This window comes from Candida parapsilosis, contig 005809 (assembly GCF_000182765.1).
Source record: "Candida parapsilosis strain CDC317 annotated contig 005809".
Taxonomy (NCBI): Eukaryota; Fungi; Ascomycota; class Pichiomycetes; order Serinales; family Debaryomycetaceae; genus Lodderomyces; species Lodderomyces parapsilosis.
Genome location: NW_023503281.1, coordinates 1,225,910 through 1,248,306, shown reverse-complemented (window position 1 = coordinate 1,248,306; position 22,397 = coordinate 1,225,910). Strand labels below are relative to the sequence as shown.

Below are 22,397 nucleotides of genomic sequence, written 5' to 3'. Positions count from 1 at the left end.
TGTTCCCGATTTATCCCATCGCGCCGATTTCCGATTTTATTAAATCCTCCCCCGAGATTCTAACCTTTTCTTTGAAAAAACATCACTACTTTTCCTTTTGAAGAGCTAGATATCTTCGCCATTAAACACGTTCACTAATCCCTCCCATCTCCCTCACCTATGGTTTCCACAAGAGAGTCACCGTTGTCGTCACCTCCGAAATCACCTTCGGATCAATTAAGCTTTTTACTGCCGCAACCAACGCTTGATGCCCATGCTGGAACTGATTACCAGGCCAAATTGCTTAATCGTGAGGAAATACTGGACGACGAAGATAGTATGGACTCTGAAGAAGAAGAAGACGACGGCGCCGAGGCAAATGGAGGTGCTGAAAACATCAATATACACAGTTATGATGCAATAAATGCCAACGGTAAACACAATGGTGGAGCCAGCAGTGTGAACAGCAATGACAATGAAGACCAAGTTCGTGAATATAATCCAGTTTCCGCAACCCATACACTAAGTCGACGTTTAACTAAATCAGATGCAGAATCCCTTGTTGGTGGTGATTCGATCAAAGATGTTCATGATGAATACGAAGCCGACAAGAATAGAGCCCACCCCACTGCTGACCCTGATCAGCCTACTGAAGATCAGGAAGTTAAAATTGGTGATCATACATTCACCGATAACAAGATGAAGCAATACAACCCCCAGCAAAAAGTGTTTTCATTTTCTTTACCATTTGGTGGTGGGTTTTCATCACTACGAGAAAACTTGACTAGGCATCTAAGTCTGTTGAAAAAGATTGATGTACCTTTTGTTGGACACGAGAATGACCACAAGATTGATGAAGAACTACATCGTAAAGTTGAACAACGATTACAACGCCAACAATCAATTAGCACTATTGACGAAGAAAACTATTTCAAGGGGTTCAAGGGGGTAGATGGTGGTAGATCAGAAGCCGTTAGACATGCAATAACATCCAACTTGACTGAGTTGATCCCACACAAGAACAAAAAGGAATTGGCTGATTACGAAACCATATATGATCGAATTGATGGAAATATTGTCATCATGGGAGGTTATAGAGGGTCCATTCTTCGAGATGCCAAGACTCATAAACGTGTGTGGATTCCATTGAAAGCTGGATTTAATTTACGCAAAATCAATCTTCTCTTGGGACCAAATAAGGAAGATGAGTTGAATGCCGAAGATAAAATCTATCCCGATGGAATACTATCTCATATTGGACCCATCGATATTTGTCGCAAACTTATCAAGAAACTAGATGCCAACCCAAAAGTCAATATGCAAGAGTTTGGCTACGATTGGCGTCTAAGTGGTGATTATGTGTCTCAAAAATTGGAGCGATTCCTAGCCAAGATTTATCAAGAAACTGGTAAACCCACATTGGTGATTGCACATTCCATGGGCGGATTAATGGTTCATGGGGCAGTACAAAGAAACCCCAAATTGTTTCGATCGGTTGTGTATGTGGGCTCTCCCAGTGAATGTTTAAACATTCTTGGTCCCATAAGATTTGGTGATTCGGTTTTGCTATCAGACAAGATCTTGACATTTGAAACTAATTTCATGATGAGATCGAGTTTCATCTTTTTACCACTAAGTGGGGAAACTTTTTATAATTACAAAACAAAGGAAAAATACAAGATTGATTTTTTCAATCCTGAATCTTGGATTGAGTATAATTTAAACCCCTTGGTTTCAGAAAAGAGGAAATTGGAAGCTGAAGCTAAATCCAAAAAGTTGAAGGATAAAGACAATCTGGTGGGGAGAACTTTGAGTATGTCAAGTCTTGGATCAACCAAATCTCCCTCGCCTCCTTCATCAGTCACTTCATCATCAACCTTTCCTAGTATCAACCTGATTAGTTCGAAATTTTCTAAAATGTATCGATCATCATCATTGAAAAAGAGCAAAACCAGTGCTGATTCAGCAGCATCAGTACCTATATCGTCGTCTTCATCGTCATCTACTCCTCCACCACCATCATCCAAAGGCACGACTGCTTCCGAACCTCAACCACCGGCAGCAACTACCTCGGTACCTGGCGTGGACTCCACTGGCAATCAATCAACACCACACCCGGACCACTATTCATTCACATTTGCTGAAGCATATCGCTACTTGAGTGAAACCCTCGAATCAACCAAGAAATATATACTTTCACTAGAACACGATCCCAAATTAGCTGCAGAGTACCCACCAATGGCCATAGTCTACGGCAACAAGATCCCCTCAGTACGAGGATCCTTGGTGCGTCTGAGACAAGATATAAAAGATGGAAATTATTACGAATTCTTTTATGGACACGGTGATGGAGTCATTCATCAAAAATGGCTCATGCCGGAGAAAAAGGGGTTTACATTTTATGATAAACATACAGGTACGGGAGAAATTGTCGGCAAGTTTGCTAGTGATGCCGCTCATGTTGGATTAATGACTGATTTCGATACCATGGGTAAAGCTTTAAATGCAGTGTTTGAAGCGGAGAAGTGTTGGGAACAAAAGAAACTAAAGCAAAAGAGAATGATGAACCAGAAACTAGATTAGAGCAAAAAAGTACATTGTAGATTAGAGGGGATTAAGTTTGTGCTGTAGTATTGTAAATAAAAAGTCATAAATATATTTTCGATAAAACTATTCAAAACAACTAGCTATCCTCCTTATACTGCTAATCTTGGTTGAAGGAATCTAATAGCATCGTTAATAGTCTTGTCTTTTTCTGGCAAAACGTTATTCCTTTGATCAAGCATGAACCCACTAAAGTACTCATCAACCTGTTTCAATCCATCCAAAGAATACTCAACCACTTGAGCCACATGGCTATCAGGTCTAACAACCAAGATAGCACCGGCTTGCTTATCAATACCAAAAGTCTTGTAGATGTCAATATCAGTTCCATCATATGCTTTACCAGCTCCACAGAAAATTCTCCAATAATCAGTACGTCCTTTGAAATCAGTAGATCTAGTAAATTGAGGGAAGTCATGGAACTCAATATCAAATCTCAGTGAAGCATGAATGGTGAGAATTTCAATAACTGAACTTGGGAATGCATTGACTGGTGTATAGCGTTTGATAAAACTGTCCTTGGCTTCAAGCACATCATTGAACTTGTTCAATGTATTCCAATTAGCCTTGTATTGATGGACATCACCGGGGAAAATCAACACTCTAAATCTACCATCCGAAGGCATCTTGTCAGCCAAATGCACCATCTTGTAATCAATGTGGCCCAAAACCAAATCACTAAACAATCTTCTTCCCACAGGGACATTGTTTGCCAATGGATTGAAATCCCCGTCGGCTTCTTCACCAGAGCGAGGTTTAGCACCTGTTTTCTTAACCATGATTGAATCTTGATAGTCACTAATCGTTCCACTAGCAAATTTGGCTCCTTGAACATAAACTTGATGGAACTCATCCAAATCAACACCACCAGCATCTTTGCTTCCCTCTAACTTTTCGGCATTGGGGATCATTGGCTTACCACTAAACAAACGGGAGAATTTATGATCGAAATTGATCAAATCATGAGCAACCTTTTTTCTCTCCAGTTGGTATGTTTGTAAAATATCCTGCTTAGCCAATCCTTTACAAACTAAGGCCAATTTGAAACCCAAGTTGTAAGTATCCTGCATTGACACATTCATACCTTGACCAGCTTTTGGTGAATGGGTGTGGCACGCATCACCTGAAATAAATACACGGTTGTTTCTGTGGAATCCAGTGGCAACACGCTGACCAATTTGGTAACCAGTAAACCAACTGATATCAGTAATATCCAAGTCAAATGGTTGGATGATCTCCTTGGCTTGCTTAATAATGGATTCAGGTGTAATTTTAGATCGATCGATTCTTCCCTTTGCCTTGGCTGCATTGACATCACTACCTTCACCATCTTCTCTAGCAACTTCCTTCAATTGAATGTAGAGACGACACAAGTCGTTCTCTCTAGGAATAACCATCATTGATCCACTTTCTCTTGAATGAACAGCACATCTACTTCTAATATCAGGAAAGTTGGTAATTGGAACCATATCGATGACCCCCCAAATAAAATCAGTTGTTTCTCCTTGCATTTCAATCTCCAATTGCTTTCTGACCCAACTGTGAGCACCATCAGAACCAAGCACATACTTGGCCTTGATAAGTTCAAAGTCTTCAACGTTACCATCGCTCACGTGGTCAGCATAAAATTTATCTTGATCACCTTCGAATGCTCTAAACAACCCATTTGAAATGTTTCCATATTGCTCTGGCTTGGCCAAGTCATCCGACAACCTCTTTACCAAAACTTCAACAGCATAATCTTGGTCACCCTTCATATTTTCATCAATTTTAATGGACAATGGCAAGTATGGACGCTCAACTTTGACTTTACCTTCAGAAAACTGATCAATAGAAGTATTGAGCCAATTTTCAATCTTACCCTGATGAATAACACATTCATGGAATCTCGAAATACCAGGAATGAAATCAGGAATACGTGATTTTCTAGCCAATACACCCTTTTCATTGGGGGACCAGAAACTCATTTCCATCATATGGTTAGCAGCTTTCCATGCCTTATCCAAAGTAACAAAGTCAAATGGATCTTCACTAAAAGATTGGAAAATCTCAAATGAACGACTTTGTAAGCCGTCAGCTTGGCCAGCAAAGATGTCTCCAGCACGTTTATCAATGATTCTACAAGGGATTCCACATCTTGCTAACCACAAAGCACACATCAATCCTGATGGACCAGCACCAATGATTAACACATCTGTTTTAGATTCTTTAATTGTTTGTTGTGAGGGCATGTTGTTTGTGAAGTTTGGTTTATTTGATGAAAAGAAGACAGTGGAACAGAGAGGGAGGTAGTGAATCCCATTGGTTTATATACGGCCATTGTTGTTGTTGTATTTCTCTGTGTTTGTATGTGTTAGTACATTGCAACCAATATAGTTAAAGTTGTTTCAAATCCGCAAAATGTGGGGGTGCATTATAGGCGCTATTTCCAAATTGATTTAGTTGAGAGTAGGAATTTCCCCTTTTTCTTTGACACGCTTCTCGGAAATTGATTAAATATTTTTTTTCTGTTCATCGGAGTTTTTGGTTTTTCCGATACACAAATAACGAAAAACCAGGATATACAAAATGAAATCATATTTCCATCTATTTTTGACTTGTATAATTTCCGACAAACTCAAATAGGTTTAACTTTATCAAAGAAGAATAAACGTTGTGACGGTTTCCCTTTTTTTTTTTTGACTTGGCCTGGTTTTCTTGTTTAAGGTTTTTCGAAATGTGGGGTTACCTGGTATTCCATTGATGACTAAAAGTATCACCACCCAGTGATTGAAACATATTCAAACTCTAAAGAAAAAAAAAAAATGGAAACTTTGGTCTTTCCAAAAAAACAAAGTTTCAACCAATTCTGAAGTTGCAATTATCAATACACACCCTCTGTCCCGCCTCATTTGTAAAAACTTAGTAAAAAAGAAGAAAAAGCTTTCATGTTACATCATCTAATCAAAAAAGGGATACAACAGGGCTACAAACCATAATCAGTCTTTTTTCACTCTCCTCTTCAACTCTTCACCGTCTGAAGGTGGTATGATCTCTGCAGCATGATACAATTCTGGCTCAATGTCTCCAATATAAGCTGTGTCACCAAATCCACCAATGATATACACACCATCAACTTTAAGTTTCACCCAATGTGACTTGTGCGGAGAAACAACTGATCCAGGAAGCCATAATGATGAATCTGGGTGTCTTTGAAGAAAGCATTTCTCCAACTTTATTCTGCGGGGGTCCAATGGATTAAAAAAATTCACATATTCCAACTTACCAGTCAATTGAACTCGTGGGGAGCCGGCATTAGATCCTTCACGTTTCCCAGGATAATTGGACGCAACTTTGTCCCAATCTGGATGGTCCCCATCTCTAATTGCAAAACTGAATGGCAGTCCTTTAATGATATTTTGATTAGCACCACCAACATCGATAACTAACCAATATGGATCACCATCTTCGTCGCAGTCGGCATAATATTCCATGTTGACAACGGGCAAATGCCTTGTTTTGCCATTTTCCAGTTTCCAGGTTTTAATTGTAGCTACATTTGCGAGTGATTCTCTATTAACCAACGTCCTTGCTACCGAGGCCCCTTCTTCATTTGTAGGTCCATCATTTTCGAGAATAATCACATCCTCAAAGGGCAATGCAACTGCAGTAAAAACAAAAGAACAAAGTAATAATAACCAATTCATGTCTGGTGGGGTGGTAATGGTAGCCAGTAATTGTATTCAATTGGCAGGGGGCAAGCGACAGGGGGCAAAAGGAGATAACTTGTGTTATCTCTCGATCGATAAATTGCCTTGAGAAAAAAAGAAACAAAGAGAAATAAGCAAATCACAGGTAAATTGTATACCCGATCGGCTTTCAGATGAATCAACAGAGTAGAAAGTAGATACTTTTACAACACTTTAGAAGGACGCGCATTGACAACTGTTAGCAAACACCCCTGCAGACTGCGCCATATTAGTTAATAAAGCAGAAGTAAATGCACAACCGAAGCCTCAGAATAAACAAACAAAAAAAGAAATGCGCAAACCCGGAATCGAACCGGGGGCCCAACGATGGCAACGTTGGATTTTACCACTAAACCATTTGCGCCTCTTGTTGAAGGTGTTGGAGGTTTGGTTTATAAGTACGGAGCTCTAGCCAAACCAGGCCCATCTAACATGTTTGGATTGACGATCTTACAATGTTGTATTTGTTTGGAAGTGTTTGTCATATGTGATCATGTACTTCTTGATTGAAGTCAGACCAAGACTTGACGATATGCGCATAATCATATATATTTGTGTATTGAATGATTGATCAATGATAGCGTCGTAAGTACGATCCATAACTTGATTATTCATTATTCTTCATTATTATGTTCTGGTTTTCCTTTTTCATTTTCCTTGTGGGAATGACCTATCCTTTATATATTGTTGTTGGCTGATAGCTCAATTCAACACGCCCGATAAGCGGGATCGTACCCCTAACAAAACAAATTATCTTTTTTGAAGTAGAGGTCTGTTTATTTTCACGTGATACATACTTGTTACTCACGTGTAAATCACTTTTTGAGCTTTGCGAAAACAAGAAAAGATCCGACAATTTCGTCTCCATTCAACACACACTATCCCAACACACGTTCAATGCTTGATCTAAACCCGCCACATGAACAATTGCTAGCAACTTATGGACTCAGAACTCCGCATCCCCAGGAACGTAAAGATGTACGCAGCATTGACCAATCGTATCCTGAAAACTTATCTGGACTCTCCATTGAAGAATCTTTTCAACTTATGAAATCGATACTTGCCTTGGACGATGTGGATTCAAACGAGTTGGATCCTACTAAAGGTCAGGATCTAGAAGATCCTTTAAAGGGACGTGGATCGAACATTGTGGCTGACTTGATGAAGAGAGGAATTATTTCTTCTCCAGATGATCCTCTGGTGAAAGATTACTTGATTAGTTCGCAAACATTCAAGCCTTACAAGTACCTAACGACCATTCACAAGGATACTCCATTGAATGTCTTGGATGATTCGCTACGCTTTTTGGACAAAAACATCCAGTCATATACAAGAGATTTGCAAAGCTCTCTTGATGCCAATATTACTCATGCTTTGAATGTTAAAGCCGAAATGGACGGCACTTTGCAAGCATTCAGTCAACTGAAAACAAAGCTGCAAGAGGATAAGGAGACTTCAAAATACTTTAATCCTCAGCGACATAGGTTGAACGTGTCTGATAACAATGGGAATGGTGATATATCATCAGAGCTTGAGCTGTCGTTGAACAATATGGCAACTACAACAACGTTGATGATAAAGCCTATAGTTGAAAACAAAGCTAAAGAAGACAGACTCAACATCATGTTGGAGTTCATTAAATCGAATGCGTTTTTGTTCAACATTCCGCGCAAACTAATCAATTCGCTTGCGACCAATGACAGTCACCAGTTTATCGATGATTACACTAGGTATGACCGTGAGAAACTACACGTGCTCAGAAAAATTGACAGTTCGTTTCAATTAGATGTCGATAAGCTCAGGCAATCAAGTGGTGGTACACAGGACGAAGCTGCCTTTGCAGATCTAAACAAAATCAGACTCCTGAAACTTACCATCATTGAAAAAGTGTTTCAAGAGATAGAAACAATTGCCAGTCAATTTAGAGACAAGACTTATCAAGAATTATCTTCGTTGGATCATGAGGCAAGTAGTACCCAAAGCTCAATCAGTGGAACTGGCTCGCGCAATAAAGACGACCAAAAGTTCATGTCATTGGTAGAAAATTTGTCCAAAATAGAAAGCGCTCGTGGTCTGACCAATCATTCTGATCCAATTGGTGTGTTTTTGAATAAGCAGATAGAGGTGTTGAAAACTGATTTTGAATATCAGGAAAAGAAGTTTGATACAAAGTTTGTTTTGATGCAGAAAAAATTGTTAGAATACGTAGCTTCTTTGAGGGCGGAAAGAAGGCAAGGATCTCATTTGAGTTATATTGCTGAGAAATACGATAGCTATAGAAATGAGATCAAGTTAGCTAAGAACAAGGAGGAGAAAATGTTGGCTATCGATGAAGCTTTTGAAAGTGGCGATGCCCTCGATATCAGTTTAGTCAATGAAACGTGGTTGGTGTTGGTCAACTTTATGAGCTATATGGAAACCATATTTATCAAGTTGGTTGAAAAATTTGCAAATAATTACAACAGTTATCATAAATTGAATGTTGACCCACTGGGGTCTATACGTGACAAGTTTCTTGATGCAATAAATGAGGCGGTGGATCTCTTGGTCAGGTTGTTTCAGTCAGAGACAAATAGTGAAGATAACAAAGAGGTCAACAATTTGGAATCGCGGCCCGCAAACTACAAGCAATTTGTTCCTTGCTATTCCAACTCCTTGTCCACGATTCACCAGTTGAGCACAATTCAAAAGAAAGTGAATCGTGTACTAACAAAGTTGGGCGTTGCCGTTACTACTATTGGTAATGTGAGCAAGTATGAAGATACAAACAAGCAGTTGAAGACTTTGAAAAGTGCCTCACTGCATATTAACCAAAAAATTTTGGAGGCTATTTGCTCCACTTGGATCAATGATTGCACGCAGTTTTATGATTTGGAAGATTGGAAAATTGAGGATAAATACAATGCAAAAGATGGATCTTGTACTAAATTGGTTAATGTAATTGAATATTATCAACTATACATGATTTCCAAGATTAGCAGAATTATTTTCCGTAAAGAGAAGGTGAATCAAGATCAGTTACAAGTTAATATTGTTGCCTCGTATCCTAGCAAACGAGTCCTCATGAGCATTGAAATACAGTTTATGAGAACGTTGAACATTATTGTGGACTCCTTTATGAAAAAGTACAACATTGATCGTCTTTCGTTATCGCAGGAAAAGAGTTCCACAATAGAAGTTTTCAAGATTCTCACCGTGAATAATTTGGATAAATTGTCACGAACAACATACCCGCTCTTGATTTTCCAATTTGATCAACGGTTTGGCAAAGATTTGTCGAAACAAAAGCTCAAACTATTTGCTGACATTGACAAGGCTAGCTTGACTATACTTGATGACATCTTGGCTAACGAAAAGGAGGTAATTTCCTCTACAACCAGCGAATTCTTTACTCACATCTCGGAAATTCAAAATGATGTGATAAACTTCTTGTCAATCGATGGATTTGTATTTGAAGTTTTGATGCATTTCGTCAAACTTGTGCATAAACTTAAGCCATTAACCAGTGGCGACATATTCATCACAATTATAAATGAATTACAATACAGCTTTTTAAAGAGCATTCAGGATGGGTTGAGAAGTGTCAATATACGCAACGTCTCGGTGTTGTATAACTTGAAATTGGATTGCAATTTTTTGCATAGTGTGTTTGAAGCGTCTAGAGGACTTCGGTTGAACGACTCCACATTCAGCTTGTTGCAGAACCTATTGGAGAATATTAGTGCCCAGATCAGCGAGTGTGGTGCTGCTCCTCGGAGAGGGGAACAATACAGCGATGCCTTGTTCAAAGATAAGTTGAAAGCGTACTTGAAATCCTCGAAAGCACAATTTGAATGTTTTTGAACTGATGCAGGTTATGGAAAATATCAAGCCGAATTGGAGAGCTCGCAATTGGCAATACATACAATGGGGAGATGACGTGCAGTATCGTGACCGATAACAAGCCAGGTGTAATAGTTTCTTGCGATCTACTTTTGGGTGTGTTGTTGGGAGCTCGCAGTATGATTCAATACAGTTACAAGTGGGATACTGAACTTGCGTTCTTGGGAAGGTAGTCTGGTAGATGAAGCTTCTTCCGCTGTTGCCTTAAGGTAATTTCGCCCTATAAAAATAGTGCATGTGGCAAACGTTGGCATCATGGTTGTGTAAAAACACGGGAAATTGCGTTATTTAGGGCCGTCGGTACTAGAGCCGATCTCAGCCTCTAGGTAATCGTCGAAAGATCCATTATATACGCGTTTATTCAAAACAAGTTGAATGTTGACTCATTAAGTGATGCTATTTGTACTCCGCCTTTGAATTGTAAGTGGGTCCATTGAACTAGTTTTATAAAGTGATTGAGCGAATTTAACTCTACTTGCCACAGTAATAACCTGATCAAAGGCTGTGTGTGTACGTTGGGGGCCCTAAAGTTTGAGGTGTGGTGAGAAACACCACATACTGTGTCTGTCGTGTTGTTTCGACGTTGATAAAGCATACATCCTGTAATTGCAGAATCGCCCACTCTTTGGTCGCAAAATTGCCCATTCTTTGGTTACGAAGCTACTGAGAAAGAATCAAAATTTCAAGACTACTTTCTGCAAGTACTTCTCTAGTGACTTCAAATATACTCCTCTAGTTATTAAAAATACAGGAGTTCAAATGAGAATGGAGGACTCTGAACCCTGTGATAAACTGTTGTAGTGATAGTAATGATGTTGATGATGATCAGAAGGAAAGAAAGAAAAAGGAAGAAATCAAGAACGTGTTTGAATTGAAAGAGGAGCAACTTTGAGGGGTTTTTACACTTTTGCAAATTTTTGGCTGCCAAAGATTTAGTGTGGGTATTATTTTTTTTATTATGCTGGAGTGATACCAACAACACACCTTATCAAACAGCTACACTGAAACATATATGCTTGTTATCATTGGTATAAAATGGGATCATATATGGTAATGACGAGAAAGCTACGTGGTCTTCAGATAGATGAGATCTTGTGTTTATTCCACAAGATCGTGATGTAGGCAAAGATTGAACAATTTTGAAACATAATATGCCTAATTAATATCACTCAAAATACTGTAAATAAACCAATAGCAACATCATCTATATAGTTTCAGCAAATTGCATTTCTAGGTTTGAAGCTAGGACGAAGGTTTTTAGGAAATCCAGAATATGCGAGAAGCACTTTTTGTGCACGTTATTATTGGGTGTGTTGGCAAATTCTATCTATGATTGGACTGAGCTTTTCCTAGTTCAATGGGCGATACGCGCAGATAGACTATTCGACAGTAGCTAGTGCTATTACTTTACATTCTTCGAAAGTAGTGATACCGACGATGGAGGTGAGTTGTCTGTGTGCATAGATGAATGTATACGAAAATATTCTCTTGAGCACTTAAGCTACCTGAAATGAAGGGTATTTGCAAACGCGGTTCTCGGTTCTCTGAATACCTCTTTAGCATTTTATGAATGCGACCATAATAAGCTTCTTGCGACGAAAAATAACTTGCTAGATCTAATGTGGCATTCACGAAACTCGTGGTTACATTAATAAACAGGCTTCTCAAGTAAAACACCAGAAGGAGACCTATCTTTGTCACCTTACTTTAGTAACTCATAAAAAGATATCTTTATGTAACCTCGCCAAAAACAAAACAAAAAAATCAAAGCCCGACGCGGGACTCGAACCCGCAACCTTGAGATTAAAAGTCTCACGCTCTAGCCGATTGAGCTAGCCAGGCAATTTTCAAAACTTTTTTTAGGAGAATAAGGTTTGTTGTCACATAGTTTTGTTTACTACTATGTTTCTGGCCAACCACCTATCACGGCAGTTCAGCAACTCCCATAGTCTCTCCGCTAGTTGATTAGACGATAGAATTCATAACGGTCAAATAAACACCTGGTGTTCAGCAATGGAACTCCGTTATTACTAAAAGGAGCTAAAAGGTAAAGTAGAAAAGATCGTCAGTGTTTATCATCCAGTCTAACGAAGCTTTATAGAGTTGCCGTTTATGGATTACTAACTAGGATAGAAAATAACGAACGAACGTTTGTACATGCCAACTAGCAATTTATCCTAAAGAAGGAATTGAGGATTGGGTTTGGTTCGCCTTTCAGTAGAGTGGCAAGAAAGATCGGGATTGTGTTCTTTGATTCCCTTAAGGGATATCTAAATACAAAAAGGATTTGGAATTTCTCTTGGAATGCAACTGAGGATTGTGTAGTCTTTAGTTTTAGTTAAGTCTAGCTAGTTACCTACAATACATCTTCGGTCAATTAAACCTAATTGTTGTATTACTCAAACACAACTCAAGAACTTCTACTGCGTTAACAGTTAGCGTCATCACTTACCTTAGATAATTATCTTCTACCTTACACTCACTCACTTGGGTATACAACGAATTTTGATTTTTTTTTTTTGAGAATTTATACTGTGCTTAAAACTTGTATATCATTGGCAACCCGAGTTGCTAAATATCTTCCTTTTCCTCTCGTAGATCCTTAGGTACTGTCAGTTTAGTACCTTCATTTCGCATAATATCGCTAATTTTACATCCCGACTACTTGGTAACAAAAATCCGTAGAGGGTTTTAATTTTTTTATTAGATTTCAAAAATTCACAAGATATTTTTGCGAAATATTAAGTCAAACCTCAAATCAATAAAGAGATGAAACGTTTAGAGGTATTTTCGTATATTGAATTTTAGAAATAGTTGAAAGCTCAAATTTACTAAGAATAAGTATGATCGACCTTTGATTGAGGGAATCTCCAATTCACCTATCAAGGGAAGGCAACTTGTTATCCTTTTGACTCTCGATAATTGCAAAGGAGTAGAAGAAACGCTTCTGCTCTTAAGGCTATGAATTCATGACGAAAGCGAGAGACTCTTTACAATCTGCGATACATCATCCAATGCGATATCTTGGTAGGGGATGTGCAATTACTGAAAACAAATTGCTGCAAATCTAAATCGTATTTAAGCTACCAAGTTTGTTCCAGTCAGTTTGCTACGCCCGCTGAATCTTGCAGATTTTACCAAAGGAATGACTGGCACAAGGAAGAGGGAGATTTGACATCACTTATTGAAGCAACTATCGTCACTATTCGTTTGAAAGTCTTACATACTTCCAAATGCTTGCCAACTCATGAGAACGTGGGGTAGATCGACAAGGAAAGTGACACACATGTAGACATTTACTTACTTCCTATAACGTGTATGTGCCGGCGAGACAAAGCACACATTATAGCTTCACGTCGACCAAAAACTGAAAACAACCTATATTGTGTTCGCAACAAATACACGCAGAACTAGATTGTTCACGTACAGATTGAAGCCTAACATGGTTTCACTTAGATGCCCCGGAAGTGACTCTTGCTGCAAATTCGACGAGTTTTTCGTTTGTGTTGCCTGTACTCGCCGGGTGCAGTGGGATGTGTACTTTGAGATCGGAGTCAGGAAAATCCTTTTTTATGCACGCAAAATCAAAACTCCGAGGGAGGATTTGTTGCTTACAAATAGAGTCATTCACATTCACATTGAGTATGTACTTTTGAGCCGACTTATATTCTCATTTTGAAACTGATTCCAATTTAAATTCATCCCATTCTATCCTATCTTAGTCTATCATATAATTTTGAAATTAGTTGTGACCGGGACATTAAACACCGAGAAGAGTGAGAGAAAAAATACAACAAACTGGTACAAAATTGTCATTAAAGAGAGAGAGAGAGAAAGAGAGCAGTAGCAGCTTTAGTAAATTTTTTTTCTTTTTCTCTCTGTTGCCAATCAAACTTTACAAAAACCAACAGAGAAAGACTTACATTCAGTGTATATACATCTAACCCATACACTACACATATTCACACTTACACCTACACTTACACTTACATACCACACACCCGCAATGTTGAGATCGTTTAAACCAACTTCTGTGCAACAAAAGTTTGCTCAATTTGTTAGATTTGCATCCACCAAGAAATATGACGTTGTTGTTATTGGTGGTGGTCCAGGTGGATACGTTGCTGCTATCAAAGCAGCGCAATTAGGTTTGGACACTGCCTGTATTGAAAAAAGAGGTGCCTTGGGTGGTACTTGTTTGAATGTTGGTTGTATCCCATCCAAATCATTATTGAACAATACTCACTTGTTGCATCAAGTTCAACACGAAGCAAAAGAAAGAGGTATTGCCATTGATGGTACCGTGGGTGTAGATTTTGCCAAGTTGATGGCAGCCAAAGAAAAATCCGTTAAGCAATTGACTGGTGGTGTCGAATCCTTGTTCAAAAAGAATAAAGTCGAGTATTTGAAAGGAACCGGATCATTTGTGGATGACAAAACTGTCAAGGTTCAACCAATTGATGAAAACGCAGAGCCAATTGAAGTTCAGGCAGACAATTTCATTGTTGCCACTGGTTCAGAACCAACTCCATTCCCAGGTATCGAAGTTGATGAGGAAAGAATTGTTACATCTACTGGTATCTTATCATTGAAAGAGATCCCAAAGAGATTAGCAATCATTGGTGGTGGTATTATTGGTTTGGAAATGGCTTCTGTGTACTCCAGATTGGGATCCAAGGTCACCGTTATTGAATTCTTACCAGCCATTGGAGCTGGTATGGATGCCGAAGTTGCCAAGACAACTCAAAAATTGTTATCCAAACAAGGTTTGGACTTCAAACTAGGCACCAAGGTCACAAAAGGTGAAAGGGATGGCGATGTTGTCAAGATTGAAGTTGAAGATGCCAAGTCTGGTAAAAAGGAGGACATTGAGGCTGATGTTTTGTTAGTGGCCATTGGTAGAAGACCATACACTGAAGGATTAAACTTGGAAGCTGCTGGTTTGGAAAAAGATAACAAAGGCAGATTAATCATTGATGATCAATTCAAGACCCAAAAGGACAACATTAGAGTTATTGGAGATGTCACATTTGGTCCTATGTTGGCCCACAAGGCCGAAGAAGAAGGTATTGCCGCAGCAGAAATCATCAAAAACGGCCACGGCCATGTCAACTACGCCAATATCCCATCCGTTATGTACACACACCCAGAAGTTGCATGGGTTGGATTGAACGAACAACAATTGAAAGATCAAGGAATCAAGTACACTGTTGGTAAGTTCCCATTCATTGCCAACTCCAGAGCTAAAACCAACTTGGACACAGATGGTTTTGTTAAGATCCTTGCTGATGCTGAAACTCAAAGGGTTTTGGGTGCTCATATTATTGGACCAAATGCCGGTGAAATGATTGCTGAAGCTGGTTTGGCATTGGAATACGGTGCTTCGGCTGAAGATATCGCAAGAACCTGTCATGCCCACCCTACATTATCTGAAGCTTTCAAAGAAGCTGCATTGGCTGCTTATGACAAACCAATCAATTTCTAAAGAGTATACAATAAAAATTTTTAACGTTCAATTTTATATACAATGGATTCTGATAAACCTCTCTATTAAAAACCTACTGGCTTCTCTGCTTTTTTTGGTAAAAGGGCCATGAACTTGTAGACTTTTCCCATTTGATCTTCATCGGTTAATCTTTTGTACGCGCCATATATCTTGTCTTGGATCTCATCGTTGTTGCTGTTTTGCTTCAATAATTGATCAATTCGGTAGCCTATGCCGATGTTATGAAGCCAATCTCCTTGATTGATGGGACCTTCAATAGAAACCACATTTTCCGCAAGACTCTTCAAATTAGTAAAGTCAACGTCAATGGATAAATCAACTTCCCCCGGTTTGTAGAATGGGGACACAAACTTGTGTTTGTAAATTCCTCGTAGAGAGTTTTCTGGAATCTGATCCACCACACCATAGTCAATGATCAAAGCCGCACCCAAGCCATTCACATTATCAATCAACTGAGCAATTTTCAAAGTATATAGCTCTGCATCTGGACAAATTTCAATGCGAGATTCAACGGGCAAGTCCTTGTACCTCTTGCTCAACTTTGGAATCATTGATGCAGGTGTTTCTTTTGGTGATATCGTCAAGTGAAATTGAGTGTCTAAAGTGGGGTCTTTTGGCGTCTCAGATGAGTCGTCGCTTTTCTCATTGCTTTCCAATTTGAGCTGTGTATTAAGGACTGTTGGGGTGTCTTCAACAACCAACTCACGCCAGCCCTCCTCCTTTTTGATGAATGACTTTATTGGCAATGCATCAAAGAACTCATGCGCAAGGGCATAATTTGCAAGCTTTTGCGACTCATTTTGTTTGATGTCTTTCTCAGTATCAACCCAAGTGATTACATTGCCCCATTTGGTAGTTGATCTATTAAACCCTTCTTCGGTAGTTTCCAATGCATACTCATCACTATTGCATAGAAGCTTATACTGCTCGAATCGTAATACTTTTGATGCCTCAATCAACACCACTTCGATATCAGGCTTGACATTGCTAGCTTTTCGAATAAATGTATTGAATGTCTTCATCACATCACTAATTAGTGTACCTTTACCAGGACCAAACTCAATAAATCTTATATTCTTTGGTTGATTTTGAGATTGCCAAATTGTATAGTACCAAATTCCAATCATTTCACCAAACACTGATGAGATTTCAGGGCTGGTAATGAAATCTCCAGTTTTTAAATTAAGAGGGTCTCGAGTAGTATAATACCCAAAATCAGGATGTGTCAAGCATTGTCTCATGTAAGAACTTAAAGTTATTGGTCCGGTCAACTTGATAGCCTGTCTGAAAAAGTCAGTCAAGTTTTTAATTGAGTCTTTGGATGCAGCTGGTCCTTGTTCGGGAAATTGGGGAAGTTTCCCAATATTTTCTCTCACATTGTGATCTCCTTTAATCTCTCCTTCCAACTTTGCAATTTGCTCTTTAATCACTCTTGCTGCTTCTTTGTACTCTTTCTCGCTGAATTTCCCAAAATAGAGACCGTCTTTATGTGGGGGAACTTTTGTTGATGATGCGTCTTTCAGCTGTGGATCAGAGTTTGATTTGAAAGTGTCATTGTCATTGTAACTTGAAGCGAGAGATCTTTGGGTAGTTCTAGTAAAGTTGGTGACACTCAGTTTACACAATTGCCTGAGCATGATGTGTGTTTGTTAGGTTTTTGGTAAAAAAAGCTATTGAGAAGGAACGAAGAAGATGGAACTTTAATCTTCCATCCTGGATAGAGCTACCACTCAAACGGTTTCTACACCATCCTTACTAAAAGAACCAAAAAACATAAGGGCATTTAGTTTCCTTGCCACAAGCATGTGTGACTCATGCAATTAAAATACAGATGCACCTTCTATCGCTCATGTGCGACCATGGATCTTGCTTGGAATTGTAGCCACACACACACACACACACACACACACACACACACACACACACAAAAGCGACAATCTTTGTTTGCATCAACGTGGAATGCGACGCTTTAAATCTAAATCGCGGCGCGAACACGAAAAACTTTGTCGATGCAGTTCATTGTCAAAAAGTACAATGCAGCCCAACGTTATGTCTTACTTGAATTTCCATAGAAGGAATCGTTCATTCCGATTCGATTGGATTAAGAATGAGTAGACACTAATTGATGTTATAGTTTTTCTAACATTGAAGGCACCCCCAAACAAACAAAAGAAAAAAAGAATTTGAAAAATTGAAAGAAAAAGGAAAACAAAAAAACAAAAACAAAAAAAAAAAAAACATAATCACAGACGATCTATAGAATCTCAAATCACACTTATTTCATTTTCTTATTACTCACACATACACTACCAAATTGCTAGTTAGACTACAGGAATAATCAGAAACATACCTTCTGTATACTACCGTCACTCCCCTGGATGTCATTTGCTGAGAATTTTTGGACCCAGGATTATAACCTGGGGTTTCAAATTCTATTTGGACAACTTTTCGAAGGCATACACGAAAATGACGACTTTATAAACTTATTCAGAAAAAGAATGGAGCTGGAGATGTTGTATGGAACCTCTCTCAAGTCCATATCAACAAACGCAAAGCCAAGTAGTAAACGTCAAGCCAACGACGATTACGCGTCAACAATCAAAAATGCATACTCGGAATTACACGACAATTTCAACAAACAAGGTCAATACCATTTGGATATTGCTGAGAACATAGAAACAATGGTTCTTGTTCCGTTTGAAAAATGGTGCAACGAACACGAACAACGGATTGGATACTCCACCTCGACTATCAATGCAAAATACAAGTCGCTAAAGTCTATGCAAAGTCAAGTGGATAAATTGCAAAACAGGTACTTTAACAAGTGCAGAATTTTGGAAGAGTTCAAAAGCCATTATTCTGAAAAGGAGTTGAACGAGGAGATGAGTGATTCTGAGTTTTATAGGAAAATTTCCGGGTCAAAAGCAGTTGAGTCTACTGATGACGACGGAGAAGAAGAAGAAGAAGAGGAAGAAAATGGTGCAGACACAAGTTTTGAGTTTACTCACACTGAGTTCAATGCCAAACAAATGGAAACTCTTTTGAAACAAATGTTAATTGGTATACCTCGAACAGATCATAAAGTTCCTATTCTAGGTACCTACCAAGACGTATCTACTGGAAGTTCCATCACACAATGGGTTCTCGACAATGTTCCTGAAATCGAAAAGAACTTGGAGAAAGCGGAGAGGTTTGGTCAAGATTTGATAAAGAATGAATTTATCAGAGTTGTTGGATCCATGGGCAAATCATTTATCAATTCTTCTCAATTTTTCTATCAGTGGAAACAAAAGGCTTTCGATGTTGCCCAAATCATCCCAAGTAACAACGATGGTGCTAACAACGGTTTCGCCAAAGGGTTTGGCACATTCAATTTTGATGATGTTAAAGAAGCAATTGGTGTAAGTGGTGTTGACTATACCGACAAAACTCAATACCCTAAATTGCTCAAAGAGGTCAAGTCTTTGGATGCTAGGTACTTTGAAAAAGTTAAAGAGCTTGATGTGTTGAGATGCGAGTTTGAAGAACTTGTTATGGACCACTTAACTTTCATGCAAAAGTGTGAATTGGATCGATTGAAAGCTATCAAGAAAGTTTCTTTTGATTTTATAGCTAGTTTCGCAAACAGGGTAAAGCAGTTGCAAATGGTTACGGATGAGTTGGTATTGTTGGAAGAAACAATCAATCCAGTTAGCGACTTGAAGTTTTTGATTGAAAATTATGCTACAGGCTATTTCAAACCTCATGTGACATTGTACGATAATTATTATGACTCAAATCTAAGACAAACCTTTGGTGTTGACTTGAGTGTCAAGTCTAGACTTGACAAAAAAGTGGTTCCTATTATTGTTCAATGTATCTTGAGCCACTTGGACCACACATATCCCGATTTGAAGAACGACGAGGAAAGGATCAATCTTTGGACCCAGCCAGTGCATTTGTCGAATGTTCACAAATTGAGATCACAACTCAATGACTTGTCTGATCCAAATAAAATTTCCGAGATCTTGGGCCAAAGTAATCCTGTTGTAATCACCAATGTGTTGAAATTGTACTTGATGGAATTACCAGACTCATTGATACCGCATAATTACTACGATGTAATCAAGTTGTTGTATCACAACTATCACGACCAATCGCAAAAAGATGCACGTATCAATGGTCTTCAAAACGTTTTATCAGAGCTTCCTAAATGCAACATAGCTACCCTCGACGCTTTGTTGACTCATCTCAAACGGTTAGTGCAAATAATTGGAGCTAAAGATAAGGAGGCCTCCAAGAATCTACAAAATGCCCTCTGCTTAGAGTTTGGCAAGTTGTTATTACGTCCAAAGACAAGTACACATTTCGATCTTTCGAAAAGCAGCTTCAACGACAAACATCCTGTCAATACCATGCAGGATCTACTTAAAAACAAGGAAACGATCTTCAATGAACTTAGGAGAAACAGCTCAAAAGCTAAATCGCACAGCGCTGCTAGCAGTCCTAATGTAAGCCGTACTGGATCCACCAAATCTCGTCAAGATCCACCTCTTGCTCCAAGTGAATCATTAGCAGCAAGATCCAAATCTCGTTTGGAATCAAGGTTGAAGAAAGCTGTGAAACATAGGGAAAACAGTTTGTCTAGTGAGAAACCAGAGAAAGCACACGAAACACAAGCACCATCTCAACAAAATGATACACAAGCAACATCTCAGCAAAATGCTTTTGACGATGCAGCACGGTCTGACCAAAGTAGCAAATCCGAATCGAGATCTCGTTCAAGTACTCCCCCACCTACACCTGCCAAGTCGCCAATGTCTTTGAAACGTTCAGTTTCACCAAAGAAGAAGAGATTATCGTCGATGTTATTGGATGATGCCGTAGATGCAACTCCAAAGACGCCATCCAAGAGTAAAAGCCAACTGGGTGATGAACCTGATCTGTACACGCCATCAAAGTCGGGCTCCAATGGAAGCTCTACAGTAAATAGCAAATGAGTTGACAAGTAGTATCCTTTTCAAGAAATACTTTCAATGTAGGTTAATCTATAAAAGTTTTGAGTGTTTGATATCATGCCTGAGACGATAAACAAACACAACCAACGCAAGTAAAACTATCATCAAGGGAATCAAAATCCATTTGATCAACTTATCAAAGGTTGAGTCTGACGGAGACACAACATGGGCTGATTTTTGACCCATTTGTTCACTCTGTTTTTTGTATTGATGTTGAACTTCTTTGTGTTCGCTCATTAACAAGTCAACTTTTTTCCCAATCTCCTCCATGCCGTAATGCTGCTCTCTGACTTCACCAATAACTTTGTGATTGAGATCTGACACCGCTTGAAGTAGCTGAGCATACTGTTGTACAAATGTCTCTTTCAAACCATTGATTGTGTCACGTGTCTCTTTGATAGCGTTGGTAATATCATTTTGAGACTGAGATAATGCACCACCAACCTGATCATTTTTAGTACCTTGAGAAGATGGGTTATAACTGTTCGGCAAGTCATTCACCAAGTACTCCAAATGGTTCAACTTATCAAGAATCAACAGAAAATCGTTATTTTGACTACCAATGTTTGAAATGTCCAGATTTTGAGCCCTTTCCATTTCTTCCCTATGCTTTCTTGCTCTTTCCATCAAGGACTCCCTAATTACTCTTGGTTTTACATGATCTTCGTCTTGAATTTGTTGCGATCCGTCAACGATCTTCTTGACATCTACCTTCAACTCGCCCTCAACCATTAATCCATGATCATCAAGAGCATCTTCAGTCAATTTATCCCATACCTTGATAGCCAAAATTTCGAAAGTTTCTTGAGATTGTGAGTTTGTGTTGCTAGTTACTCCCAATTTGAAGTTTTGATTTTGAGGCAACTTGATTTTGTCAGTTTTGAAACATAGGTTGTTATCTACTTGTACTTTGAACCACTTATCACTATAGGATATTCTCAATGTAAAAGGAACATCGCTTTCCAAATATCTAAATTGACAATCACCAATACTGACATCAAGCCCGTTGTCAACATTGTTGGTTCCATCGTTATTGAAAATTTTCAAACCTTGTATATCCACATTATTGATTGCAAATTTGAATCCATCGTACTGGTCCAAGCTTTGACTCTTTCTGTCATCCAAGAGCCATATATTCAATCCATTATCTGAAAATTGTATATCTTGTGATTTACCCGATGATCTAAATACAATTTCTGCTGTAAATTCTTTCGAAGGGATAAAAGACTTTGAGAAAAGCGCACCTTGCTTATTCATCAATAGTCTTCCTTGATCAAAGATAACACTGCTAGTTTCGTAGTTGGATATACGCGATATACTATCAATGGTTAACAAATTGGGTAATGATAATGATTCAAGAACTTGTTCAATACCTGGATTGTCTTGTTGGTTGATGTTCACATTCGGTATCGCCGCGGTCACAGAAATTGCATTCAATATGACATTCTTGAATACACGCATGTCTAGAGTTTCTTTGAGTTATATGTATTTTAGATCAACTAGATCACAACCTGTCAAAAAAAAAAATAAAAAAACTGTGAAAAATATCGTCGAATGGCTTCGACCGTGCGGCGCGTGTTGAATTGACTTTTTTTTTGACGTCATAATTTTACGACTACGCAGTTGCAACAATCATTTGGTGAGACAATCCAATAGTCGTCTACTAATAACGTTGAAGTGAGGCGGGGGTTGCTAGAGTTT

The 22,397-nt window shown here is 38.7% G+C and overlaps 8 protein-coding genes and 2 non-coding genes across 10 annotated transcripts; 4 read left to right on the top strand and 6 right to left on the bottom strand. All coding sequences in view use genetic code 12, as the record gives it.

Annotated features, from left to right (window-relative positions):
- Positions 1 to 159: 159 nt before the first annotated feature.
- CPAR2_205980 (esterase/lipase family protein) lies at positions 160 to 2,562 on the top strand (the record flags this gene model as incomplete). Its single annotated transcript, XM_036809495.1, has 1 exon — positions 160 to 2,562. The coding sequence occupies one exon, from the start codon at positions 160 to 162 to the stop codon at positions 2,560 to 2,562; it is 2,403 nt and encodes an 800-aa protein (XP_036666126.1).
- Positions 2,563 to 2,675: 113 nt separating this feature from the next.
- Positions 2,676 to 4,814, bottom strand: CPAR2_205970 (uncharacterized protein; the record flags this gene model as incomplete). The annotated part of the gene is made up of 1 exon (XM_036809494.1): positions 2,676 to 4,814. One exon carries the CDS (start codon positions 4,812 to 4,814, stop codon positions 2,676 to 2,678), a length of 2,139 nt encoding a protein of 712 aa, XP_036666125.1.
- A 747-nt stretch (positions 4,815 to 5,561) lies between these two features.
- Positions 5,562 to 6,269, bottom strand: CPAR2_205960 (CREG family protein; the record flags this gene model as incomplete). The annotated part of the gene is made up of 1 exon (XM_036809493.1): positions 5,562 to 6,269. The coding sequence occupies one exon, from the start codon at positions 6,267 to 6,269 to the stop codon at positions 5,562 to 5,564; it is 708 nt and encodes a 235-aa protein (XP_036666124.1).
- Positions 6,270 to 6,604: 335 nt separating this feature from the next.
- CPAR2_t_cp_Gly(GCC)_8 lies at positions 6,605 to 6,675 on the bottom strand. The gene has a single exon. It is a non-coding gene; the product is annotated as a tRNA-Gly (tRNA).
- A 533-nt stretch (positions 6,676 to 7,208) lies between these two features.
- SEC5 (exocyst subunit) lies at positions 7,209 to 10,154 on the top strand (the record flags this gene model as incomplete). Its single annotated transcript, XM_036809492.1, has 1 exon — positions 7,209 to 10,154. The coding sequence occupies one exon, from the start codon at positions 7,209 to 7,211 to the stop codon at positions 10,152 to 10,154; it is 2,946 nt and encodes a 981-aa protein (XP_036666123.1).
- A 1,807-nt stretch (positions 10,155 to 11,961) lies between these two features.
- Positions 11,962 to 12,035, bottom strand: CPAR2_t_cp_Lys(UUU)_7. The gene has a single exon. It is a non-coding gene; the product is annotated as a tRNA-Lys (tRNA).
- A 2,164-nt stretch (positions 12,036 to 14,199) lies between these two features.
- LPD1 (dihydrolipoyl dehydrogenase) lies at positions 14,200 to 15,678 on the top strand (the record flags this gene model as incomplete). The annotated part of the gene is made up of 1 exon (XM_036809491.1): positions 14,200 to 15,678. One exon carries the CDS (start codon positions 14,200 to 14,202, stop codon positions 15,676 to 15,678), a length of 1,479 nt encoding a protein of 492 aa, XP_036666122.1.
- A 65-nt stretch (positions 15,679 to 15,743) lies between these two features.
- On the bottom strand, positions 15,744 to 17,336 carry CPAR2_205930 (uncharacterized protein; the record flags this gene model as incomplete). The annotated part of the gene is made up of 1 exon (XM_036809489.1): positions 15,744 to 17,336. One exon carries the CDS (start codon positions 17,334 to 17,336, stop codon positions 15,744 to 15,746), a length of 1,593 nt encoding a protein of 530 aa, XP_036666121.1.
- A 741-nt stretch (positions 17,337 to 18,077) lies between these two features.
- On the top strand, positions 18,078 to 20,678 carry CPAR2_205920 (uncharacterized protein; the record flags this gene model as incomplete). Its single annotated transcript, XM_036809488.1, has 1 exon — positions 18,078 to 20,678. The coding sequence occupies one exon, from the start codon at positions 18,078 to 18,080 to the stop codon at positions 20,676 to 20,678; it is 2,601 nt and encodes an 866-aa protein (XP_036666120.1).
- A 48-nt stretch (positions 20,679 to 20,726) lies between these two features.
- Positions 20,727 to 22,157, bottom strand: EMP46 (Emp46p; the record flags this gene model as incomplete). Its single annotated transcript, XM_036809487.1, has 1 exon — positions 20,727 to 22,157. The coding sequence occupies one exon, from the start codon at positions 22,155 to 22,157 to the stop codon at positions 20,727 to 20,729; it is 1,431 nt and encodes a 476-aa protein (XP_036666119.1).
- Positions 22,158 to 22,397: the final 240 nt, after the last annotated feature.